The sequence below is a fragment of the Ranitomeya imitator genome, chromosome 2 (assembly GCF_032444005.1).
Source record: "Ranitomeya imitator isolate aRanImi1 chromosome 2, aRanImi1.pri, whole genome shotgun sequence".
NCBI classification, from domain to species: domain Eukaryota; kingdom Metazoa; phylum Chordata; class Amphibia; order Anura; family Dendrobatidae; genus Ranitomeya; species Ranitomeya imitator.
Window position 1 is genome coordinate 219557913 of NC_091283.1, and position 20393 is coordinate 219578305.

A 20393-nucleotide genomic window follows, 5' to 3' on the forward strand; every position below is an offset into this window, starting at 1 on the left:
CAGGTGCCCCGGCTTCCCCACCCTGCGTGAATCAGGTGCCCCGGCTTCCCCACCCTGCGTGAATCAGGTGCCCCGGCTTCCCCACGCTGCGTGAATCAGGTGCCCCGGCTTCCCCACCCTGCGTGAATCAGGTTTTTTTTGGTCAGCTTTAAGAAGATTCTTAGTGTAAATTCCATCACACCAATAAATAACAAACCTTGTAATGTGAAGCCATACAAGCTGCTCGCTGACTAACGTCTTTCCATAGTCACGGACACATTAATGCCATTTTGTCACTGACAGACGTCTTAATGAAGGGCCGTCGCCCAGCCGCTCCATCCAGGGAAGCAGAATTTAGACACTTCAGCAGATTTGGACGTTATGAAATAGAGAATAAAGGAACAGCACAAGATGCACCGAGCCGGAGGATTAGAGCAAGAATAGCAGTTTGTAGTATATATTTTATCTAAGAAAAATCACACAAAGGACAATAATTCAGGGGAAAAAAACAACACAAAACTTTATTTAAAGAAAACAGAAAATGTAACTGGCAAGTAAAAACTACACAACTTAGTCAAAGGTGATGGAGAATCCTCGCTCCTGCTCCTTCCTCCGAATCTCACATTCTTTTGCCACTTGCTCCACTTTCCTTTGAAGAAGCGCTACAAGAAGGAAAGGAGCAGTAAGTCACACAGTGACGGGCAGTGCAAGCTTATTTGTGCCAATTAAAAACAGCAGGCCCCCAAATAATAGTGTGAATCGGGTCTCATTCTGAACAATTCTAGACTCACCTGAATTCTGGTCGATCCACTGCAATGAATCCACATGAGCGTTCAGGATTTTACAGATCTGCTGCAGCTGCAAAATACACAAAGTGGCGAGAGGGGTTCATGTTACAGATTTATCATTTTATTAGGGGGGATTCTCTTCAAGTTACTTGGTAATCTTACACTTCAGGCTTTACACATACAGTGGCTTGCGAAAATATTCACCCCCTTGGCTTCTTACCCATTTCGTTATATTCTATTGATCCAATATGTGTGTGATACATTAGCACTAAATAGTCTAAGTTGGAGAAGTGAGAATAGGCATAAATTACATTTATGGGATCAAATAGCTAAAATTTGGCATGTGCATATGTATTTACCCCTTTTGCTATGAAACCTCTAAACATTTCTGGTGCAAGCAATTACTTTCATAAGTCCCATGCTTAGTGACCAGATGTCTCCCTGTGTGTAATCTCAGTGTCACATGTCCGTCACTACATACACTATCTTTTCTGAAAGGCCATGGAGACTGCAACACCACTAACCAAACACCACCACGAAGACCAATGAGCTCTTCAAACACCACCACGAAGACCAAGGAGCTCTCCAAACAGTACCACGAAGACCGAGGAGATCTCCAAACAGCACCACAAAGACCAAGGAGCTCTCCAAACAGCACCACAAAGACCAAGGAGCTCTCCAAACAGCGCCACAAAGAGCAAGGAGATCTCCAAACAGCGCCACAAAGACCAAGGAGATCTCCAAACAGCGCCACGAAGACCAATGAGCTCTCCAAACAGCGCCACGAAGACCAATGAGCTCTCCAAACAGCACCACAAAGACCAAGGAGCTCTCCAAACAGCACCACAAAGACCAAGGACATCTCCAAACAGCACGACGAAGACCAAGGAGATCTCCAAACAAGTCAAGGACAAAGTTGTTGAGAAGTACAAGTCGGGGTTGGGTTATAAAATAATCTCCCATTCTCTGTGATCCCCGGAGCACCATCAAATTGATTATCAAATGGAAAGAACATAGTACCACAACAAACCTAGCAAGATTTGGACTTAAAAGTCTTCCTTCAACCTTAATAACTATGTTACTATGTAAGCGAGGGCGCCCACAAAAAACTGAGCAAGGAGGGCATTAATCAGAAAGGCATCAGAGAGACCAAAGGTAACCGTACCTCTGAAGGAGCTGCAGAATTCCAACAGAGACTGGAGTATCTCTCCGTATGACGACAACAAGTCATACACTCCATAGAGTTGGCCTTTAGTAAAGAGTGGGAAGAAAAAGGCCTTTACTTACACAAAAATTGTAAGGTTTTATTTTGAGTTTACCAAAAGACTTGGGAGACTAACCAAATGTTGGAATAGGTACTGTAGTCAGGTGAGACCAAAATCAAACCTTTTTGGTATGTGCACACGTTGCGGACTTCCGCAGCTGTTTTCCCTGAGTTTACAGTACCATGTAAACCTATGGAAAACAAAATCCGCAGTGGACATGCTGCAGAAAAAAAAAGTGCGGAAACGTAGCGTTGTTTATTCAGCAGCATGTTCATTCTTTGTGCGGATTCCACAGCGGTTTACACCTGCTCCATAATAGGAATCCGCAGGTGTAAAACTGCAGGTGAAATCCGCAGAAAAAAAGTGGTAAATTCGCAGTAATTCCGCAGTGCGGATCTACCAAAATCAGTCCAAAAAAATCTGCAGAGTAATCAGCAGCGTGTGCACATACCCTTTGGCCACCAAGGTAAACGCTGTCTGGCGGCAAACCAACACATCTCATCACCCCAAGAACACCCTCCCCACAGTGAAACATGGTGGTGCTAGCATCATGCTGTGGTGATGCTTTTGTCAGCAGGGACAGGGAAAATGATCCAAGTCAAGGGGAAGATGGATGGTAAGAATTGCAAGGATTTTATTGAACAAAACCTGTATCAGTCTGTCAGTGATACGCGACTGGGACGGAGGTTCACCTTCAAACAAGACAATGAACCAAAGTATACTTTAAAGGGAACCTGTCACCCCGTTTTTTGAGATTGAGATATAAATACTGTTAAATAGGGCCTGCGCTGTGTGTTACTATAGTGTATGTAGTGTACCCCGATTCCCCACCTATGCTGAGAAATAACTTACCAAAGTCGCCGTTTTCGCCTGTCAATCAGGCTGGTCAGGTCAGGAGGGCATGTTCACAGCGCTGGTTCTTCCTCAGCTTTACGTTGGTGGCGTAGTGGTGTGCGCCTGTTGAAGTGACTAATCCACTGTGGGCACGTGAACAAGCAGCGTGCGATCTGCGCTGTCATCCCTTTCGTCGGTGGGGGCGGCCATCTTCCTGGGGCCGCGCGTGCGCAGATAGAGTGCTCTGCTGCACGGGGCTTCAGGAAAATGGCCGCGGGATGCCGCGCGTGCGCATTAGAGATCGCGGCGGCCATTTTCCCAAAGCCGAGATTGCATCGGGGTACACTACATACACTATAGTAACACACAGCGCAGGCCCTATTTAACAGTATTTATATTTCAATCTCAAAAAACGGGGTGACAGGTTCCCTTTAAGGGGAAACGTGCAAATGTTTTGGAGCGGCCGAGTCACAGCCCAGACCTTAATCCAATGGTCAGACGTGAAGACTTCTGTTCATCAGAGGAAGCCATCTAACCTGAAGCAGTTTTGCCTTCAGGGATGGAGAAAAATCCCAGTGGCCAGAAGTGGGAGGCTCATAGAGACTTATCCACAGCGACTTGCAGCTGTAATTGCTACAAAAGGATGCTCTACAAACTACTGACTTTAGGGGGGTGAATAGTTTTGCACAATGAAGCTTTCAATAATTGTCCTACTTGTTGTTTGCTTCACAATAAAAAGAAATCCAAATGTACAAGAACTGACTAAAAAAAAAAATCTGAAATTCCAGGTTGTGAGGTCGCAAAACATGAAAAATGTCAAGGGGTGAAAACTTTTGCATTTCACTGTATATGCACTACATTAGAACACACATGCAATGACAAAGTGAACTAGTCAGTATATGGTGTCCGATCTGGAGGAGATTCAGAATAACTTGTATTTTATTAATTTACAATCCCTGGTGTCCCGGCAGATGATGACAGATTTATTTAATCAGCCATCACGCACCTCTAACAGCTGCAGCGGAGCTGTTAAATCCCGCTGCCAATCTCTAACAGCGGCATGTAACGCATCCAGTCAGCAGGGAGGGTCACTCCACAAGTCGATTGACGTGTCTGTGACGTGATCACATGGCGCCGATGGGTTGTCATGACAGTTGGGGGGGGGGGGGGGGTCTGTTGATGACCCCCCATGCCTGTCATTACAATCCTCCAGCCTGCTGCTAGTGTTCAAAGAGATCGATTTCTGCCATCTATGTAGCAGTGTTGATGCTCCGCTGTGTACAGCACAAGCGATCGCAGCTTCAAGTCCCCTAAGGGGACTATTAAATACAGTAAAGTATAAAAAAGTTTTTAAAACTATGTCCCCTCTCCCCCACAAAAGTTCCAATCACCCCCCTCTTGGTCCATTAAAAATAACTTTTTTTTTTTTTTTTAAATAAAAAGAACATTATGTATCGCCATGTCCGTAAAAGTCCGATCTATAAAAAATATAACGTAAATTCATCTGATTGGTAAATGGCATAACGAGAAAAAATAAAAACGCCAACGTTTTTTTGACTGCCGCAACATTACAATAAAATAAAAGGAGATCAAAACATCGCATCTAAAGGGAACCGTAAAATAGTCCGCTTGGGGTGCAAAAAATAAACGCTCACCCGACACCAGATCCCAAAAAATGAAAATGTTACGGGTCTCGGGGGGGGGGGAGGGGGAGGGCAAAAAAAAAAAAACCATTTTTTATTTTTTCCATCACTTAAAAAAAAACAAAAAAAAAAAAACACAAAAACCTCACACAATACACACGTTTGGTATCTGTACTAACCTGGAGAATCATATTGTCATATCAGTTCCACCATATAGTGAACATCGTAAATAAAAAAAAACCAAAAAACAATTGTGCACTTTTTTTTTGCAATTTCACCGCACTTGGATTCCCCCCCCCCCCGTCCCCTCCCCCACCATTTTCCAGCACACTACATGGTAAAATGAATGGTGCCATTCAAAAGTACTTATGGCTTCTTATAGCATAACTTCTTATGGCTTTGTGGACGGAAAAAAAAAAAAAATCCCCATGTCATGAAGGGGTTAAGCATTACAGGGGTACTCATGTCACACATTGGTGGCATCCTCACAGGGTATGCCGCAAACTTCTCAAGGAGGCGGGTTCCACCTCTGGGCCCAGCACCCCGATAATGGAAACTCCTCTTTTCACGGCCCATAGAAGTAGCCTGAAAGACCCCAGGATCCCAGAGGTGGGACCCCACAACTTATTAGGAAGGTCCTTGGAGTATGCGGCTCCTCACCGGGGTGCTGGCGTCTCCTGGACCTGCCTTGGTGTTCAGATGATCGATCACGTCCTTCAGATCCTGGGCCATGCGCTTCAGTTGGGCGTCAATGTTCTCTGCTAGTTTGTATCTGTTGGAATAAAGAAAAATAAAAAGTCAGGAGAATAATCCTCATGGGACCTTAGAATAAAACGAGCTTTATTAACTCATTCACAACCAAACCTTCATTAGCCGAATATCCACTGCAAGTTCAACCTTTTCTAATGACATCCTGATTTTTTCGTAGTCATTTTTTTCTCTTTTTATGAGAAGTAAAGATTTAAGAACTTGGGAGCAGCGGGGTTCTTTTTCTTTTGCTGCGAGAGAAGCTTATTTTTCCATTGATACAGCCGCCGAGGGCTTGTTGTTCTGTGGGTGTGGTAGAAAATCCTTATGGAATACATAAATCAAAGAAACATCTGATAACCTGCTCTTTTAGTCATCTGACCTGTGACTGACTGCAGCGGTAGTATGACTTCTGGAATGAAGCAGTGATCGCTCACAGGGCCAGTGTAGACCTCTGCAGTGACCAGAGCCAGATTCCTGGGATCACTTGAAGGCATGTCTGCTACTGGTTTTCCGCTTTTTATTTTTATTCACACCTTAAAGAGGTATTTGAGCAGCTCAGAGCAATGCGGTCTTACGTCCTGACTGCTTGAGGCGCCGATATTCCTCCTCCAGTGACCGTTCTGGTGAGCAGATTCATTCACTACATAGAGATAACCCGTGAATGTGAAAAAGCACACGGCTCAGGAAAGTGAGAGCCGTGATCAACTGCTGTGGAAACCAGGGCTGTGGAGTCGGGAGTTAGTTTTGGTTGGAGTCGGAGTCGGTAGAAATGTACAGACTCAGACTCCAGCTCTAAAAAATATGTATTAATATTTCATAATTGAACTTTCATATGAATTTTATAAATGTTACTCAAATATATATGTTCTATCAAACTATGAACAACAGTGATAAGCAGTTCTGCTGGAGATAGACATTTCTAGGTACCGTCACACTGAAACGACGCTGCAGCGATACGACAACGATGCAGCGTTGCTGTGTGGTCGCTGGAGAGCGTTCACACAGACCGCTCTCCAGCGACCAACGATCCCGAAGTCCCCTGGTAACCAGGGTAAACATCGGGTTACTAAGCGCAGGGCCGCGCTTAGTAACTAGATGTTTACCCTGGTTACCAGCGTAAACGTAAAAAAAACAAACACTACATACTTACCTTCCGTGTCTGTCCTCCGGCGCTGTGCTTTCCTCTGCACTGTCAGCGCCGGTCAGCCGTAAAGCAGAGCGGTGACGTCACCGCTGTGCTTTCCGGCTGGCCGGCGCTCACAGCCAGTGCAGAGAAGCACAGCGCCGGGGACAGACAGCGTAAGGTAAGTATGTAGTGTTTGTTTTTTTTTCGTTTACGCTGGTAACCAGGGTAAACATCGGGTTACTAAGCGCGGTCCTGCGCTTAGTAACCCGATTTTTACCCTGGTTACCAGTGAAGACATCGCCGATTCAGCGATGTCAGCGGGAGATCCAGCGACGAAAGAAAGTTTCAAACGATCTGCTACGACGTACGATTCTCAGCGGGGTCCCTGATCGCAGTAGCGTGTCAGACACAGCGTGATCGTAAGGATATCGCTGGAACGTCACGGATCGTGCCGTCCTAGCGATCAAAGTGCCACTGTGTGACGGTACCTTTACTTCTTGTGTGTCACTGTTCTCCACTGCCCTTATCTAATCTTATACTTGGTTAACCTGATGCTGCCCCAATCCCCCTACTTACAATGTATGAAACTGAAAGTGAAAATGTGTTGCAAATTCTTCATAGTAAAGCTCCTCCTCTAGACTAGATGTTTACTAGGTGTGCGTCTTCCAAGCATCTCACAGCTGCTACTCAGAAAAGGAAGACTGTAAGAAGTAGTATCCTTTCAACAAACTTTGCATCAGTTAACTGTGAGTACATGAGGAATAACAGTATTACTGACCACTATATCCGTTGTACGACCTGGCAATAATTTTGAACAATTGTTTTTAGGAAAAACAATTGTCATTTGGATTGTGAATGCAGAATTAAAAACCTGAGAATGTCAAAGAAGTTTCACATTAAATCAGCTGTATTTGAACATTTCACCATCACTCAAGATAGAAAACATTATGTCTGTCAGTGTATGACAAATGATCCAGACAAAAACAAATGCTGTGAAGCCAAGATCCATGCATATTCAGGCAAAGATAAAAATGCTCCTACCAGAGCTTCTAATCTAAAGAGACATTTACAGCGCTTTCATCCAGAAGTACTGAAAGCAGTGGATGAGAAAGACTGCATACAAACCAATGAACCAGTGCCCAGCTCTTCCAGCCAAACAAAGGAGCAGAGAACTTTGCAGCCATCAGTTGCAAGATATTTTGTCAGTGACAAAGTTACTGTGACAATGACAGTAGATACATTTAAAAAAACAGATCATAGAGCTCGTTGTAAAGGATAGTGTGCCTGTTTCATTATTTTCACGACCAGCTTTTATGTGTCTGAATGGGGAAATGGCCCGCAAGCTTGGTGTTTCTCTGGAGAGAGAGAGTATTAGAAAATTAGTAATCGAAGAAGCTTTTAAACAAAAGGAGGAACTTAAACTCTCAAGGGACACTTTCTGTTTCTTAAAATGGATGCCTGCACACGTCACAGAGTGAACTATTTTGCCATCAATGTCCGATTTGTTTGTGACAAAAATGAAATCGTTACCAAGACATTGGCAGTAAAAGACACCAAAGCTCATCACACCAGTGAGTTTCTCCAGGTCTTGGTGGAAAAGGTTCTGCAAGGCTATGAACTTAAAAAAGAGCAAGTTCTTTCTGTCGTAACTGACAATGCTTCAAATATGATAAGTACTATTAAGCTAATGAATGAGAGTAATGATGGTGACCAGCAGCTAGAAGAACATTCTGGGTCCACAGACACAGAAATGTTTGAAATTGAGGAAGACAGTATTGTAACTGAGGAGCAAACTGAAGTTGCTTCAGATGAACAGCAACATGATAGTTTAGATGATCTTGTTGAAACTGTGTCAATACATTCTTTCATTCATCACATGCGCTGTGTTGTGCATACGCTACAGCTGGCTATAAGAGACAGTCTGCAAGAAGGACATGCTGCTGCACTGAATGGCAAGGTGAGAAAACTGGCTACTGTTGCCAGAACCCCTAAAGTTGACTCAATTTTGAAGAGACGTGCTGGAAAAGTGGCAATTATTGATCAAGCCACACGATGGGGTAGTACTTACTTAGTGATTCAGCTCTTGGTTGAACTGAAATCTTTCTTGTAGACATGGCTAACCCTCAACTGACGCTAAATGAAAGTCAGTGGAATCAGGTGACTGAGCTGGAAAAATTGCTAGAGCACCCATTTACAGTGACTAAAAAATTACAGAGGACTTAACTCCAGGTATTTTCTTAAAGGAGTGGAAGAACCTGATGTTTCGCCTGTCCCAAAGAGGAGGGTTAATTGCAAGTGGCATTGCTACATCAATGAAACGGAGAGAGGAGCTATTATTACAAAATAACATTCTTTTGGCAGCTGTTTATGTAGACCCAATGCATCGGATTCTTCTAGATGATCAACAGCTAACTAAAGGAAAAGAAGCTCTGTTTGAAATAGCAGTAAGGATGAAAGGGATGCAGAACAGTCAGGAGGAACAAGAAGAATTTGATCGTCCTGCCACATCTTCACCCTCTTCAACTGATGAAGAATTTAAAGGGAACCTGTCACCCCGTTTTTTGAGATTGAGCTATAAATACTGTTAAATAGGGCCTGCGCTGTGTGTTCCTATAGTGTATGTAGTGTACCCCGATTCCCCACCTATGCTGAGAAATAACTTACCAAAGTCGCCGTTTTCGCCTGTCAATCAGGCTGGTCAGGTCGGGAGGGCGTGGTGACATCGCTGGTTCTTCCTCAGCTTTACGTTGGTGGCGTAGTGGCGTAGTGGTGAACAAGCAGCGCGCGATCTGCGCTGTCATCCCTTTCGTCGGTGGGGGCGGCCATCTTCCTGGGGCCGCGCGTGCGCAGATCGAGTGCTCTGCTGCACGGGGCTTCAGGAAAATGGCCGCGGGATGCCGCGCGTGCGCATTAGAGATCGCGGCGGCCATTTTCCCAAAGCCGAGATGCAAACTCGGCTTTGGGAAAATGGCCGCCGCGATCTCTAATGCGCACACGCGGCATCCCGCGGCCATTTTCCTGAAGCCCCGTGCAGCAGAGCACTCGATCTGCGCACGCGCGGCCCCAGGAAGATGGCCGCCCCCACCGACGAAAGGGATGACAGCGCAGATCGCGCGCTGCTTGTTCACCACTACGCCACTACGCCACCAACGTAAAGCTGAGGAAGAACCAGCGATGTCACCACGCCCTCCCGACCTGACCAGCCTGATCGACAGGCGAAAACGGCGACTTTGGTAAGTTATTTCTCAGCATAGGTGGGGAATCGGGGTACACTACATACACTATAGGAACACACAGCGCAGGCCCTATTTAACAGTATTTATAGCTCAATCTCAAAAAACGGGGTGACAGGTTCCCTTTAATTTCGAAAAATATTTGGATCACAAGTACCGTGCAAAGCGTTCCCGCATAGAAGAGTCATCCCCATCAAAGAACACAGCCAGTACATTTCAGCAGAATTTTTCATGTGCACTAAAAGAAATTGAGAAATTTGACCGTTCATCAAAAATAACAGTGCAACAAGCGATTCCTCTGTATCCTGACATTGTCAGAGATGTTGCCCGAGTGGTTACTGCTTTGCCACCAACCCAAGTTAGTGTAGAGAGGATGTTCTCTGCTCTCAAAATAATTAGATCAGATTTGAGGGCATCCATGAAGGAGGATCTGACAGAGGCAATACTTTTTCTGAGGACAAATTTATAGATTTCTTCTTATTAACTGCATAATAGTGTTTATTGCATAGTTACTTACAAGAGTTTAGAAAAGTTTATAAAAGTTATTTGCTATATTCGAATTGTATTCTAATAAATATAGTTTTTGCTCTAAGTGGTCTGATTACTTATATGATGGTGAGAAACTGAATAAGCACGATGTTAATATTTTCCAACAGTAAATTTATTGTTCCGAATTGGCCATTTATGAAGGAGTCGGAGCCGGAACCTGATAAAATCCAGGAGTCGGAGTCGCAACTGTGGCTTACCGACTCCACAGCCCTGGTGGAAACTGATACGAGCCATGAGCAGAGAGGGAGGGAGCTAAGCTGCTGTATAGAAACCAGCTGGTGAGAGGTGGCTGGGATGGTAAGAGTTGACTCCTCTCCTGAAATATAACTACAGCTGAGCTCAATGAAAACAGGCTGTACACCATGAAAGATAAAAGCTCCCACTTCAGGAGAAAAACAGCAGACAGAAAAAAAAAATCTAATTGCAAACTTGCTTCTTTTCGTGGTGTCTAAAGCAATTTTATAACTTGAGAATTTCCCTGGTGCTGGATGTGTGAAGAAATCCAAATCGATAAAGAGGATGAAATACATGAAGCTTATTTCGACACGTTTGAGTTGGAAACCACAATGAATGTTTTTTTCCTGTTCATTGTCCTGAAGAAGGCGTCTGTCCGACTGGGAACCATGTTGAAATGAACTGCGCGTATTTTATCTTCTTTGACTGGATTTCTTGATACATCCTGCAGCGCATGACACTGGTCCCCAATACATGTAGGAAGCCTCCCGCATTTTGCTCCCAGTGCTAGAGTGCCGTATCATATGTCTTGTGACAGGAAGACGATCATTTCAGCTAATTTTTTTTTGTTTTTTGTTAAAGGCAACCTGTCACTCACTTTAAAAAAAAAAAAAAAAAGTTAACTTCCTTTCAAAACCCCTGATTGTCACTTGTATTTGTTTTGCGCTGCATCGCTCCATTTCGGAGATATTCACACGTGTTTCTCCTGGACCGTAGATGTAACTGGGCATTTCATCAGACGATTCTCGGGAACCTGAGCTTTAACCCTTCCCTGCCATTCACAGAGCAACAATTCCTACAATGTGGCATAATCAAGGCATGGTCCTGACTTGTTTCATGTACACCGGCTTACCCAGGCCCAATGCGGGACAAAGACGCATTCAATGGGGAGCGCTGCAGTCTCAGGCACTCCTGAACTGTGATTAGCAGGGAGAGGCGAAAGAGGATGACCCCAGAGAAGACCGGAGAAACGCCAAGTTGGACTGCAAGCAGAGATTTCACATAGTGCTTTCCGAAAACAACAGTGTGATTTTTACAAGGTATTTAACTCAATGTTTGAAGCAAGGGACAGATCCTCTTTTTAAATATAAAATTATGAGGAAATAAATCACTCATACACCTTGTAGTTCCACAGAACATGTATTGTGGTGTGGAGTCTACACTCTAGGGCAGTGTTCCCCAACTCCAGTCCTCCAGAGCCCCCAACAGGCCATGATCTCAATTTCCTATGTGTTGGGCGGGTGAAGGACTCGGCGCCCGGGCGGGTGAAGGACTGCAATTATCTGTGCAATACTAAGGAAATCCTGAAAACATGATCCGTTGGTGGTTCTGGAGGACTGGAGTTGGGGAACACTCATCTAAGGGGTAAAGAGGTTTTTCAGTTACATTTTGGAAAATTGACCAAATATTAGCAAGTCATATTAATAGTAAGAAATAAGTTTTTCTTCCATTTTTACCATTTTGGAAAAGCTGGCATCTACATTTACTGTCACATTAAAATTAGCATCGCCTGAAGTTCCGGTTATCAAAAATACCAACATCTCACCAAGTACAAATATAAACAATCTCCAAATGTTGGAGATTACAATTCTAGAAGGTTTTGGCTAGTGAATAGTTCTGTTCCTTACGTCTTCTCTCTCTCCTCGTCTGCGTGTTGCAGATAGATCGTTCCGCTCTGCTCTTTGACCGATTCTTCCAGCGGGATTAGAAGGTCCTCTAACTCTTTCTGCTGAGAAAGTATAAAGTCCAGTTCTTGGTCCAATCTAAGAAAATAGAAAAAAAAATTAGAAGAAAAAAAAAAAAAAAAATCTATAAATATGTTCTATTTTGATGTCTGTGTATAAACATTGTATAAAATATTGGGAGAAAAATAAAACCATGTGGCGAGCCATTTACAGTCTATGGGACCAGTGGAGATAGTAAGGACTCTTGACGTGGGGGGGGGGGGGTTTCCCTCACGGTGCTAGTGGGGATCTCCCCGAGGTTACAGCAGTTCAGCCCGGCTGGGAACGGAGCCTCAGTGACCGGACGTAACCTCGATGACGTCACCACTGGTCACTGAGGCTGCGCTCTTACCAGTTCATTCCCTAGTGGTTCTCTGCCGGGACGGTCGCATCTTGGCACCGTCCACGTTGAAAACGGTTTATCCCCAAACATGGATTACGGCATGGAACAGAACGACGGACAGGTATGGTATACTGTTGTTTTTTTATTTTACTTTTATTACAGGAGATCGAGGGCGACAGTGGAACTAGGCGAGGTCGTAATCATGGTTTAATTAAGATTATTAAAAGGAGTCTGTGTGTTACTTTCAATTAAAGGACTTCATTCTGGCCGTATCTTTATTTACCATATAACTATAGGATTAGTAATGGATAGGTGTCTTATAGACGCTTCTCCATTACTATGACGTGGGCTTGATGCCACGTGACAATACAAAGGTGACAGCCCCACAAAAATGTAAAATATTCTGCATGCACGCAGGAGCATGTGGTGGGTTCTGGAATCCGCAGCACCGCGTACGGTGGCCCGCATAGGACACGCAGAGCGAGGAGTTACTACAAGGTCTCGTTTCGCTGTCTTACCTCTTCTGGTCCAGCTTCACCTTCTCCATCTCCTGGTGTAATTCAGTGATCTGACAACATAAGGCAGCAAGATATCAGATGGCTGCAGAGGCGATCGCCACGCACCGTGGCCCCCAGGGTATTTCTCGCTCACCTTTTCCCCATTTCTGATCAGTGTTCGGTCCCAGGCATTGACTTGTGTAGCCTGATGTAAAAAAAGTTTTTCTTGATCATCAAGCTCCAAACTCCATTTGTTGATCAGGTTTTCTAGTTGGGCATAGGTCAAAACAGCTGGGGCACCACTGTAAGGTAAAAGCATTAAATTAGGGGGCATAACCACGGTCCTGATATGTCATGTACCAAATAGAAAGCAGCAAAAACGGGCGAAAATAAAGACTGAAAATCTAAATCAGTCGCCAGATTCCACAATACAAACTGCAGACAATATAAAAGAGGCCTAATGAAGCTGATGTTCTTACTATGTAACACAGGTCTGCAATATATTGTGCCATGGAGCTTCAGCAGAGTAAGCAAATAAATCAACAACCAAGAAAACGAATCGACTAAGAGTCTCAGTATTACAATACGCTCCATGTAAAAGAGCCGGGGGCCGGTAGAGTAGTCGGTGTCATCTTGTACTTACCTTACAGGTGCGGAGCCAGCAGTAATACTTGGCACTGCTCCTGTAGTCTGTGGTTTAGTAGCCAAGGTGGCTGCAAGAGAGAATAGATCGTCTTTGATAAAAGTAATGATAAAGTCCTGCGTTGAAAGATATCCACCATTTAGACACCGAACCCTGCCGAGTTTATAAACTTTGAGAGCTGCTTAGATTCTCAGACTAATGAAAGAGGAAAATGTCAGCGCTTGGCCACGGCAGAAAATAGTCTCCGATCTCAAAGTGTTCTCAGGAGGTCACTGCTGAATATGAAGACCACTCACTTCTCACTTTCCACAAAGTGCAGCATCCCCTGGCGGAGACTGGGGCCGGCACGGAGAAAGCTGCAGAATAATAGTGTCTGCAGATGTTCTCCAGCCATCACAGTCCCACCAGAATGGACAATGCGGGGTGAAACCCAGGGGACAGGTCTTCGTTGCTGGTCGATTTTGTTTTCCCTCTGATGCACATTTGGACCAGTGTCCATTAGTGTCGTTTATGCTGACATGTCCACAGTAATACAGTCATACCTGCAGCAGGTGCCGTGGTGGTAATTGAGAAGAGGGATGCCACCGGCGTGGTCAGACTGGAGCCGAGTGTCAGCGTGCTGGGGGGCGCAGATGACGATGTGGTCCCTAAAACGGCAGCAACTACGGAAATGGTGAAAAAGAAATAACCTGCAATCAATTTACTGTAAATTTTTTCTGCAAATATAGACAATACTTCAGAAAATGACACCGAGAAGGATGAGAATGCAGGAGGATCGTGTACAAGGAGGATACATCCATCGGTAATAATCCATCAGTGCACATAGGCTGCCGTCACCGTCCGCTGCGCACAGGATCTTTGGTGGAGACCGCTATACAGGCGCTCTGCTGGTTCCAGGTGATGGTCAGCCTGTTTCCACCGCACAATTAACCAGCGCTCCTAGGAATGCTTGCTCCGGATATCTGAGCCATGAACGTGGACTTTAAGGCTACGGTCACATGGTTTATTTTACTACGTTTCATTATGTGCAAATGAAAAGCAAATTTTACAGAACCAGCAAAAGCTATCAGATTTCAGAAATCTCACGCATGCGCTTTGTGTTTAGTTTCCTGACTTAACTGAAAAATGCGATATGCCAATTATTTCAGTGTTTTGCAGCGTTTGTTTTCACCCACAGAAAGCAATAAATGCAGCAAACAACATTCACATCTGTTTTTGCAGCATTTTCGGTGAAGAGCAGGTTGTGAAATCCATTTTATTTTTGCGATTTTGCCAAGTTTGAAGGGGTTGCCCGTGAAATGGAAAACCGTTATTTCTTCCTCATATTTGGCCCTGTTAAAATAAAAACACTTACAGTCAACCTTCAGTGCCGGCGCCATTCCAGCGGTGCCGACACGCGAGTTCCCGGGGCTCACATCACTGTCCCCGCCTTTGGGCGCATTGATCATCAACAGGACGTCAGGGCAGCAGCTGCTCTCACCTCCTCTTAGTGCTCACAGACCTCACGAGAGCCCCAGGAACGCGAGTGTCGACATTGCTGCGCCTGAATGGGAAGGGAGTATATTAATAGGGCCAAATATGAGGAACGAGAAGGGGTTGTCCAAGTAGTGGTAAACCTTTTTAAACCACAATGTATTGGTATCCTCACAGAAGCATGGATGTTAGTATTAGGTGAGTTTCATTAATTAGTGATAAGTGTGAAAGTAAACACTGCCCGACCAACTCCATGCCCCACCAATGTGCTAAGTAAACACTGCCCCACCAACTCCATGCCCCACCAATGTGCTAAGTAAACACTGCCCGACCAACTCCATGCCCCACCAATGTGCTAAGTAAACACTGCCCGACCAACTCCATGCCCCACCAATGTGCTAAGTAAACACTGCCCGACCAACTCCATGCCCCACCAATGTGCTAAGTAAACACTGCCCGACCAACTCCATGCCCCACCAATGTGCTAAGTAAACACTGCCCGACCAACTCCATGCCCCACCAATGTGCTAAGTAAACACTGCCCGACCAACTCCATGCCCCACCAATGTGCCAAGAAAACACTGCCCGACCAACTCCATGCCCTACCAATGTGCCAAGCAAACACTGCCCGACCAACTCCATGCCTTACCAATGTGCAAAGTAAACACTGCCTGACCAGCTCCATGCCCTACCAATGTGCAAAGTAAACACTGCCTGACCAGCTCCATGCCCTACCAATTCATCTCTCCCCGTTGCGGTTTTCACATTTGCAATGGAGTACTTTATTTATTTTTTTTAAGACCTGACATAACCGTCGCTCAAGGCTGCATTTCATCCACAATTCTAAATGGTCACTATAGTGATAAGCAAATGAGCTTGGATAAGGTGTTAGACCATGCTCGAGTGCCAATAGGGTCTTCGGCGTGGTCCGTTACGGTGTTATCTGAGCTGCTCGGGAGCTAAGTGTCTTCGGTGTGCTTCGTTACGGTGTTATCTGAGCTGCTCAGGAGCTAATAGTGTCTTTGGCGTGCTCCGTTACGGTGTTATCTGAGCTGCTTAGGAGCGAATAGTGTCTTCGGTGTGCTCCGTTACGGTGTTATCTGAGCTGCTCAGGATCGAATAATGTCTTCGGTGTGCTACGTTACGGTGTTATCTGAGCTGCTCAGGAGCGAATAATGTCTTTGGCGTGCTCCGTTACGGTGTTATCTGAGCTGCTCAGGAGCGAATAATGTCTTCGGTGTGCTCCGTTACGGTGTTATCTGAGCTGCTCAGGAGCTAATCGTGTCTTCGGCGTGCTCAGTTACGGCGTTATCTGAGCTGCTCAGGAGCGAATAGTGTCTTCGGTGTGCTCCGTTAAGGTGTTATCTGAGCTGCTCAGGAGCGAATAATGTCTTCGGTGTGCTCCGTTATGGTGTTATCTGAGCTGCTCAGGAGCGAATAATGTCTTCGGCGTGCTCAGTTACGGTATTATCTGAGCTGCTCAGGAGCTAATCGTGTCTTCGGCGTGCTCAGTTACGGTGTTATCTGAGCTGCTCAGGAGCGAATAATGTCTTCGGCGTGCTCAGTTACGGTGTTATCTGAGCTGCTTAGGAGCTAATCGTGTCTTCGGCGTGCTCCGTTACGGTGTTACCTGAGCTGCTTAGGAGCGAATAATGTCTTCGGCGTGCTCAGTTACGGTGTTATCTGAGCTGCTTAGGAGCTAATCGTGTCTTCGGCGTGCTCCGTTACGGTGTTACCTGAGCTGCTCAGGAGCTAATCGTGTCTTCGGCGTGCTCCGTTACGGTGTTACCTGAGCTGCTCAGGAGCTAATCGTGTCTTCGGCGTGCTCCGTTACGGTGTTACCTGAGCTGCTCAGGAGCTAATCGTGTCTTCGGCGTGCTCCGTTACGGTGTTACCTGAGCTGCTTAGGAGCGAATAATGTCTTCGGCGTGCTCAGTTACGGTGTTATCTGAGCTGCTTAGGAGCTAATCGTGTCTTCGGCGTGCTCCGTTACGGTGTTACCTGAGCTGCTCAGGAGCTAATCGTGTCTTCGGCGTGCTCCGTTACGGTGTTACCTGAGCTGCTCAGGAGCTAATCGTGTCTTCGGCGTGCTCCGTTACGGTGTTACCTGAGCTGCTCAGGAGCTAATCGTGTCTTCGGCGTGCTCCGTTACGGTGTTACCTGAGCTGCTCAGGAGCTAATCGTGTCTTCGGCGTGCTCAGTTACGGTGTTATCTGAGCTGCTCAGGAGATAATAGTGTCTTCGGTGTGCTCTACTACTATGTTCGAGTCCCTGCGGCTGAATGTCTCATTGCTGTTCTATGAACTATAGCCATTGGAAACACCAAAAATGGAGTGTACGGTGTTTGGTGTTATAGCAACTCTTCACTTGTAGCTAAAATCTGTGCATGTGGATAATAGGTATTCCCAACCACCCCTACTGGGTGATAACACCGCAGTCTTTCCACATGTGCTCCGACACTGCAGATACGACTGACGGCTACAAGAGACGCCTGGAGAGACAACATGGTGCTGGACCTCTGCAGTAAGGGTGAGGAGCCATGTGCGAGCTTCTGATAACGCTCCCCACACGGACAGATTCTGCCACATCGCTGTACAGATCGTGGCTTCGGCTCCGTACATCAGAGTCTCCTAGACAGGTCACATCAGAGATCTAATATGAAATGCGGAGGACACCATCGTTTCATTTGTATTTCAGTCATTTTTAACCCCTGCCCGATACTGCTGATTTTCTTTTTTTTTTTCCCCCTCTTCTTTCCAGAGCCATAACTTTTTCCACATAGCCATATGAGGCTTGTTTTTTGTGGGACAAGTCGTACTTTTAAATGACAGCATGCACTTTACCCTCATCTCTCTCACCCACAAAGCTCTCCACAGTTCTGCACCGCCTTATATCTCCTCTCTCATCTCCGTCTATCGCCCTACACGTGCCCTCCGTTCTACAAATGACCTAAGACTAACATCCCCCGTAATCCGAACCTCGCACCTCCGTCTTCAAGACTTCTCTCGTGCTGCGCCAGCTCTCTGGAATGCACTTCCCCAGACGATCAGACTGATACCTAGCCCCGACCTATTCAAGCGCGCTTTAAAAACCCATCTCTTCAAACAAGCCTACCACATCAACTACTCAGTAAACTAACTTTGTCCTGTTCCCTCCTTCCAAATATTATCTGCATGTGAATCTGCACCCTACTATTCATCTGTCTCCACACCCTCCATGCACATAACTGCACTTAAACACACGGGCTGATGACCGGATCATGCAGCTTTATATGAAAATCCCTATTTATTATAATTGTCAGATCTGAAATAACAAGCACTTTTCACCTATTGTGTCCCCCCATTTCCTTGTAGATTGTACGCTTGCGAGCAGGGACCTCACCCCTAATGTCACTTGTCTTAACTTGTACCGAATTTATTGTATGTACATGTCCCCGCTTAATTGTAAAGTGCTGCGGAATTTGTTGCCGCTATATAAATAAAAATTATTATTATTGTGTACTTGGAAACTGGGAGAAAATTCCAAATGTGGTAAAAAAAAAAAAATCTGACTTTTTTGGGAATTGTTTATACAGCGTACACTGTATGGTAAAAGTGACCCTGGCAATAGGATTATCCTCATTAGCACAATTACGGAGATACCAAACTTGGCCACTTTTTTAAAAAAACAAACATTTTTTTCACTACAAATAATAAGTACAGTATATACTTGAGTATAAGCCAAGGTTTTCGGCCCATTTTTTAAGCTGAAATTGCCCCTCATGGCTTATACTCGAGTCATTCCCAGGGGTCGGCAGGTGAGGGGGAGCGGCAGCTGTGTAATCATACTCACCTGCTCCTGGTGCGGTCCCTGCAGTTCCCTGGTTCTCCGGCGCCGGCAGCTTCTTCCTGTAGTGAGCGGCCACATGGGTCCATATTCATTACTGTAATGAGCGGTACCGACTCCCATAGGGGTTGGAGCCGCATATTCTTTACAGTAATAAGCGGTACCATGTGACCGCTCACTACAGGAAGAAGCTGCCGGCGCCGGGGAACCAGGGACTGCACCAGGAGCAGGTGAGTATAACGCAGTGCGCGATATTCACCTGTTCCTTGTTCCACCGTCGGCGCCGCTGCGTCTTCCGCGTCCTCTGCAGTGACGCTCAGGCCAGTGGGCGCGATGACGCGATTAGTGTGCGCGCTGCCCTCTGCCTGAACAGTCAGTGCAGAGGACGGGCAAAGACGCAGCTATGCTCGGTGGTGGAACGGAAGACAGGTGAATATAGCAAGTGCCGGGGGCCTGAGAGGTGAGTATGTGATTTTTTATTTTTTTAATCGAAGCAACAGCATATGGGGTTAATGTCTGTATGGAGCATGTTATGTGGCCATGTGCAGCATTATATGGGGCAAATGTCTGTATGGAGCATCTTATCCCCCCTGAGGAAGCGGTATTCACCAGATGCGAAACGCGCGTTGGGGTTGCTAACAAGGACCAGGACAGGACCTGCCACACTTATTATGGGTAAATAAGATCTTGGATGTTATCTTGTATGTTTTACCACCCATGAGCATCTGACCGGCCTGGCGACTTGACTGCTATCGCACATTATCGTCATTGCACACATTAGTTTTAATGGACAGTTTTAGTGCCATGGCCTGTCAGTGGTTTTATACCTGTTATCATAGCACACTAGTTGCATGTTACATATAAGTATACTTGGCAGTGTCCTGATCCGTGATCTTTGGTTTTCGATGTATTCACGGATTTTTCACATGTTGTTACATAAGTGGTACATGTTTTAATTGTTTTTGTATAGTTGTACAATTTTTCAATAAATATTACTCATGATTGATTATATTTTTTGGCAATTTATTGGACTCTTGGTTCTCCTTTGGTACATGATTATAATTTGAGTCGCCATTAGTTATTTGGGAAGGTATTTCTGGCTGATGCTCTGTTTATAAATCAGTAGATTTGGTTTCCAGTACCATCTCTATGCTGACGACACCCAATTATACACTTCTCCTGATATCACCCCTGCGTTTTTAGAAAACACCAGTGATTGTCTTACCGCTGTCTCAAACATCATGTCCTCCCTCTATCTGAAACTGATCCTGTCAAAAACTGAACTCCTCGTGTTCTCTCCTTCTACTAACCTACCTTTGCCTGACATTGCCATCTCAGTGTGCGGTTCCACCATTACTCCAAAGCAACATGCCCGCTGCCTTGGGGTCATCCCTGATTCTGACCTTTCATTCACCCCCCACATCCGATCACTGGCTCGCTCTTCTTGCCTGCATCTCAAAAACATTTCTAGAATTCGCCCTTTTCTT

General features: G+C 45.4%; 1 protein-coding gene across 2 annotated transcripts in view; it reads right to left on the reverse strand.

Moving 5' to 3' along the window:
- Positions 1-473: 473 nt before the first annotated feature.
- LOC138662723 (nuclear pore glycoprotein p62-like) overlaps positions 474-20393 on the reverse strand; it is a 68780-nt gene continuing 48860 nt past the window's right edge. For both annotated transcript variants that reach the window (XM_069748614.1, XM_069748613.1), the window contains 8 exons: positions 14151-14270; positions 13609-13678; positions 13120-13267; positions 12987-13036; positions 12030-12164; positions 5170-5281; positions 771-837; positions 474-641 (listed from right to left, as the gene is read on the reverse strand). In XM_069748614.1, the coding sequence (XP_069604715.1) occupies positions 550-641; positions 771-837; positions 5170-5281; positions 12030-12164; positions 12987-13036; positions 13120-13267; positions 13609-13678; positions 14151-14270 (794 nt within the window). In that variant the 3' untranslated portion in view covers positions 474-549. The remainder of the gene's footprint in view (positions 642-770; positions 838-5169; positions 5282-12029; positions 12165-12986; positions 13037-13119; positions 13268-13608; positions 13679-14150; positions 14271-20393) is intronic.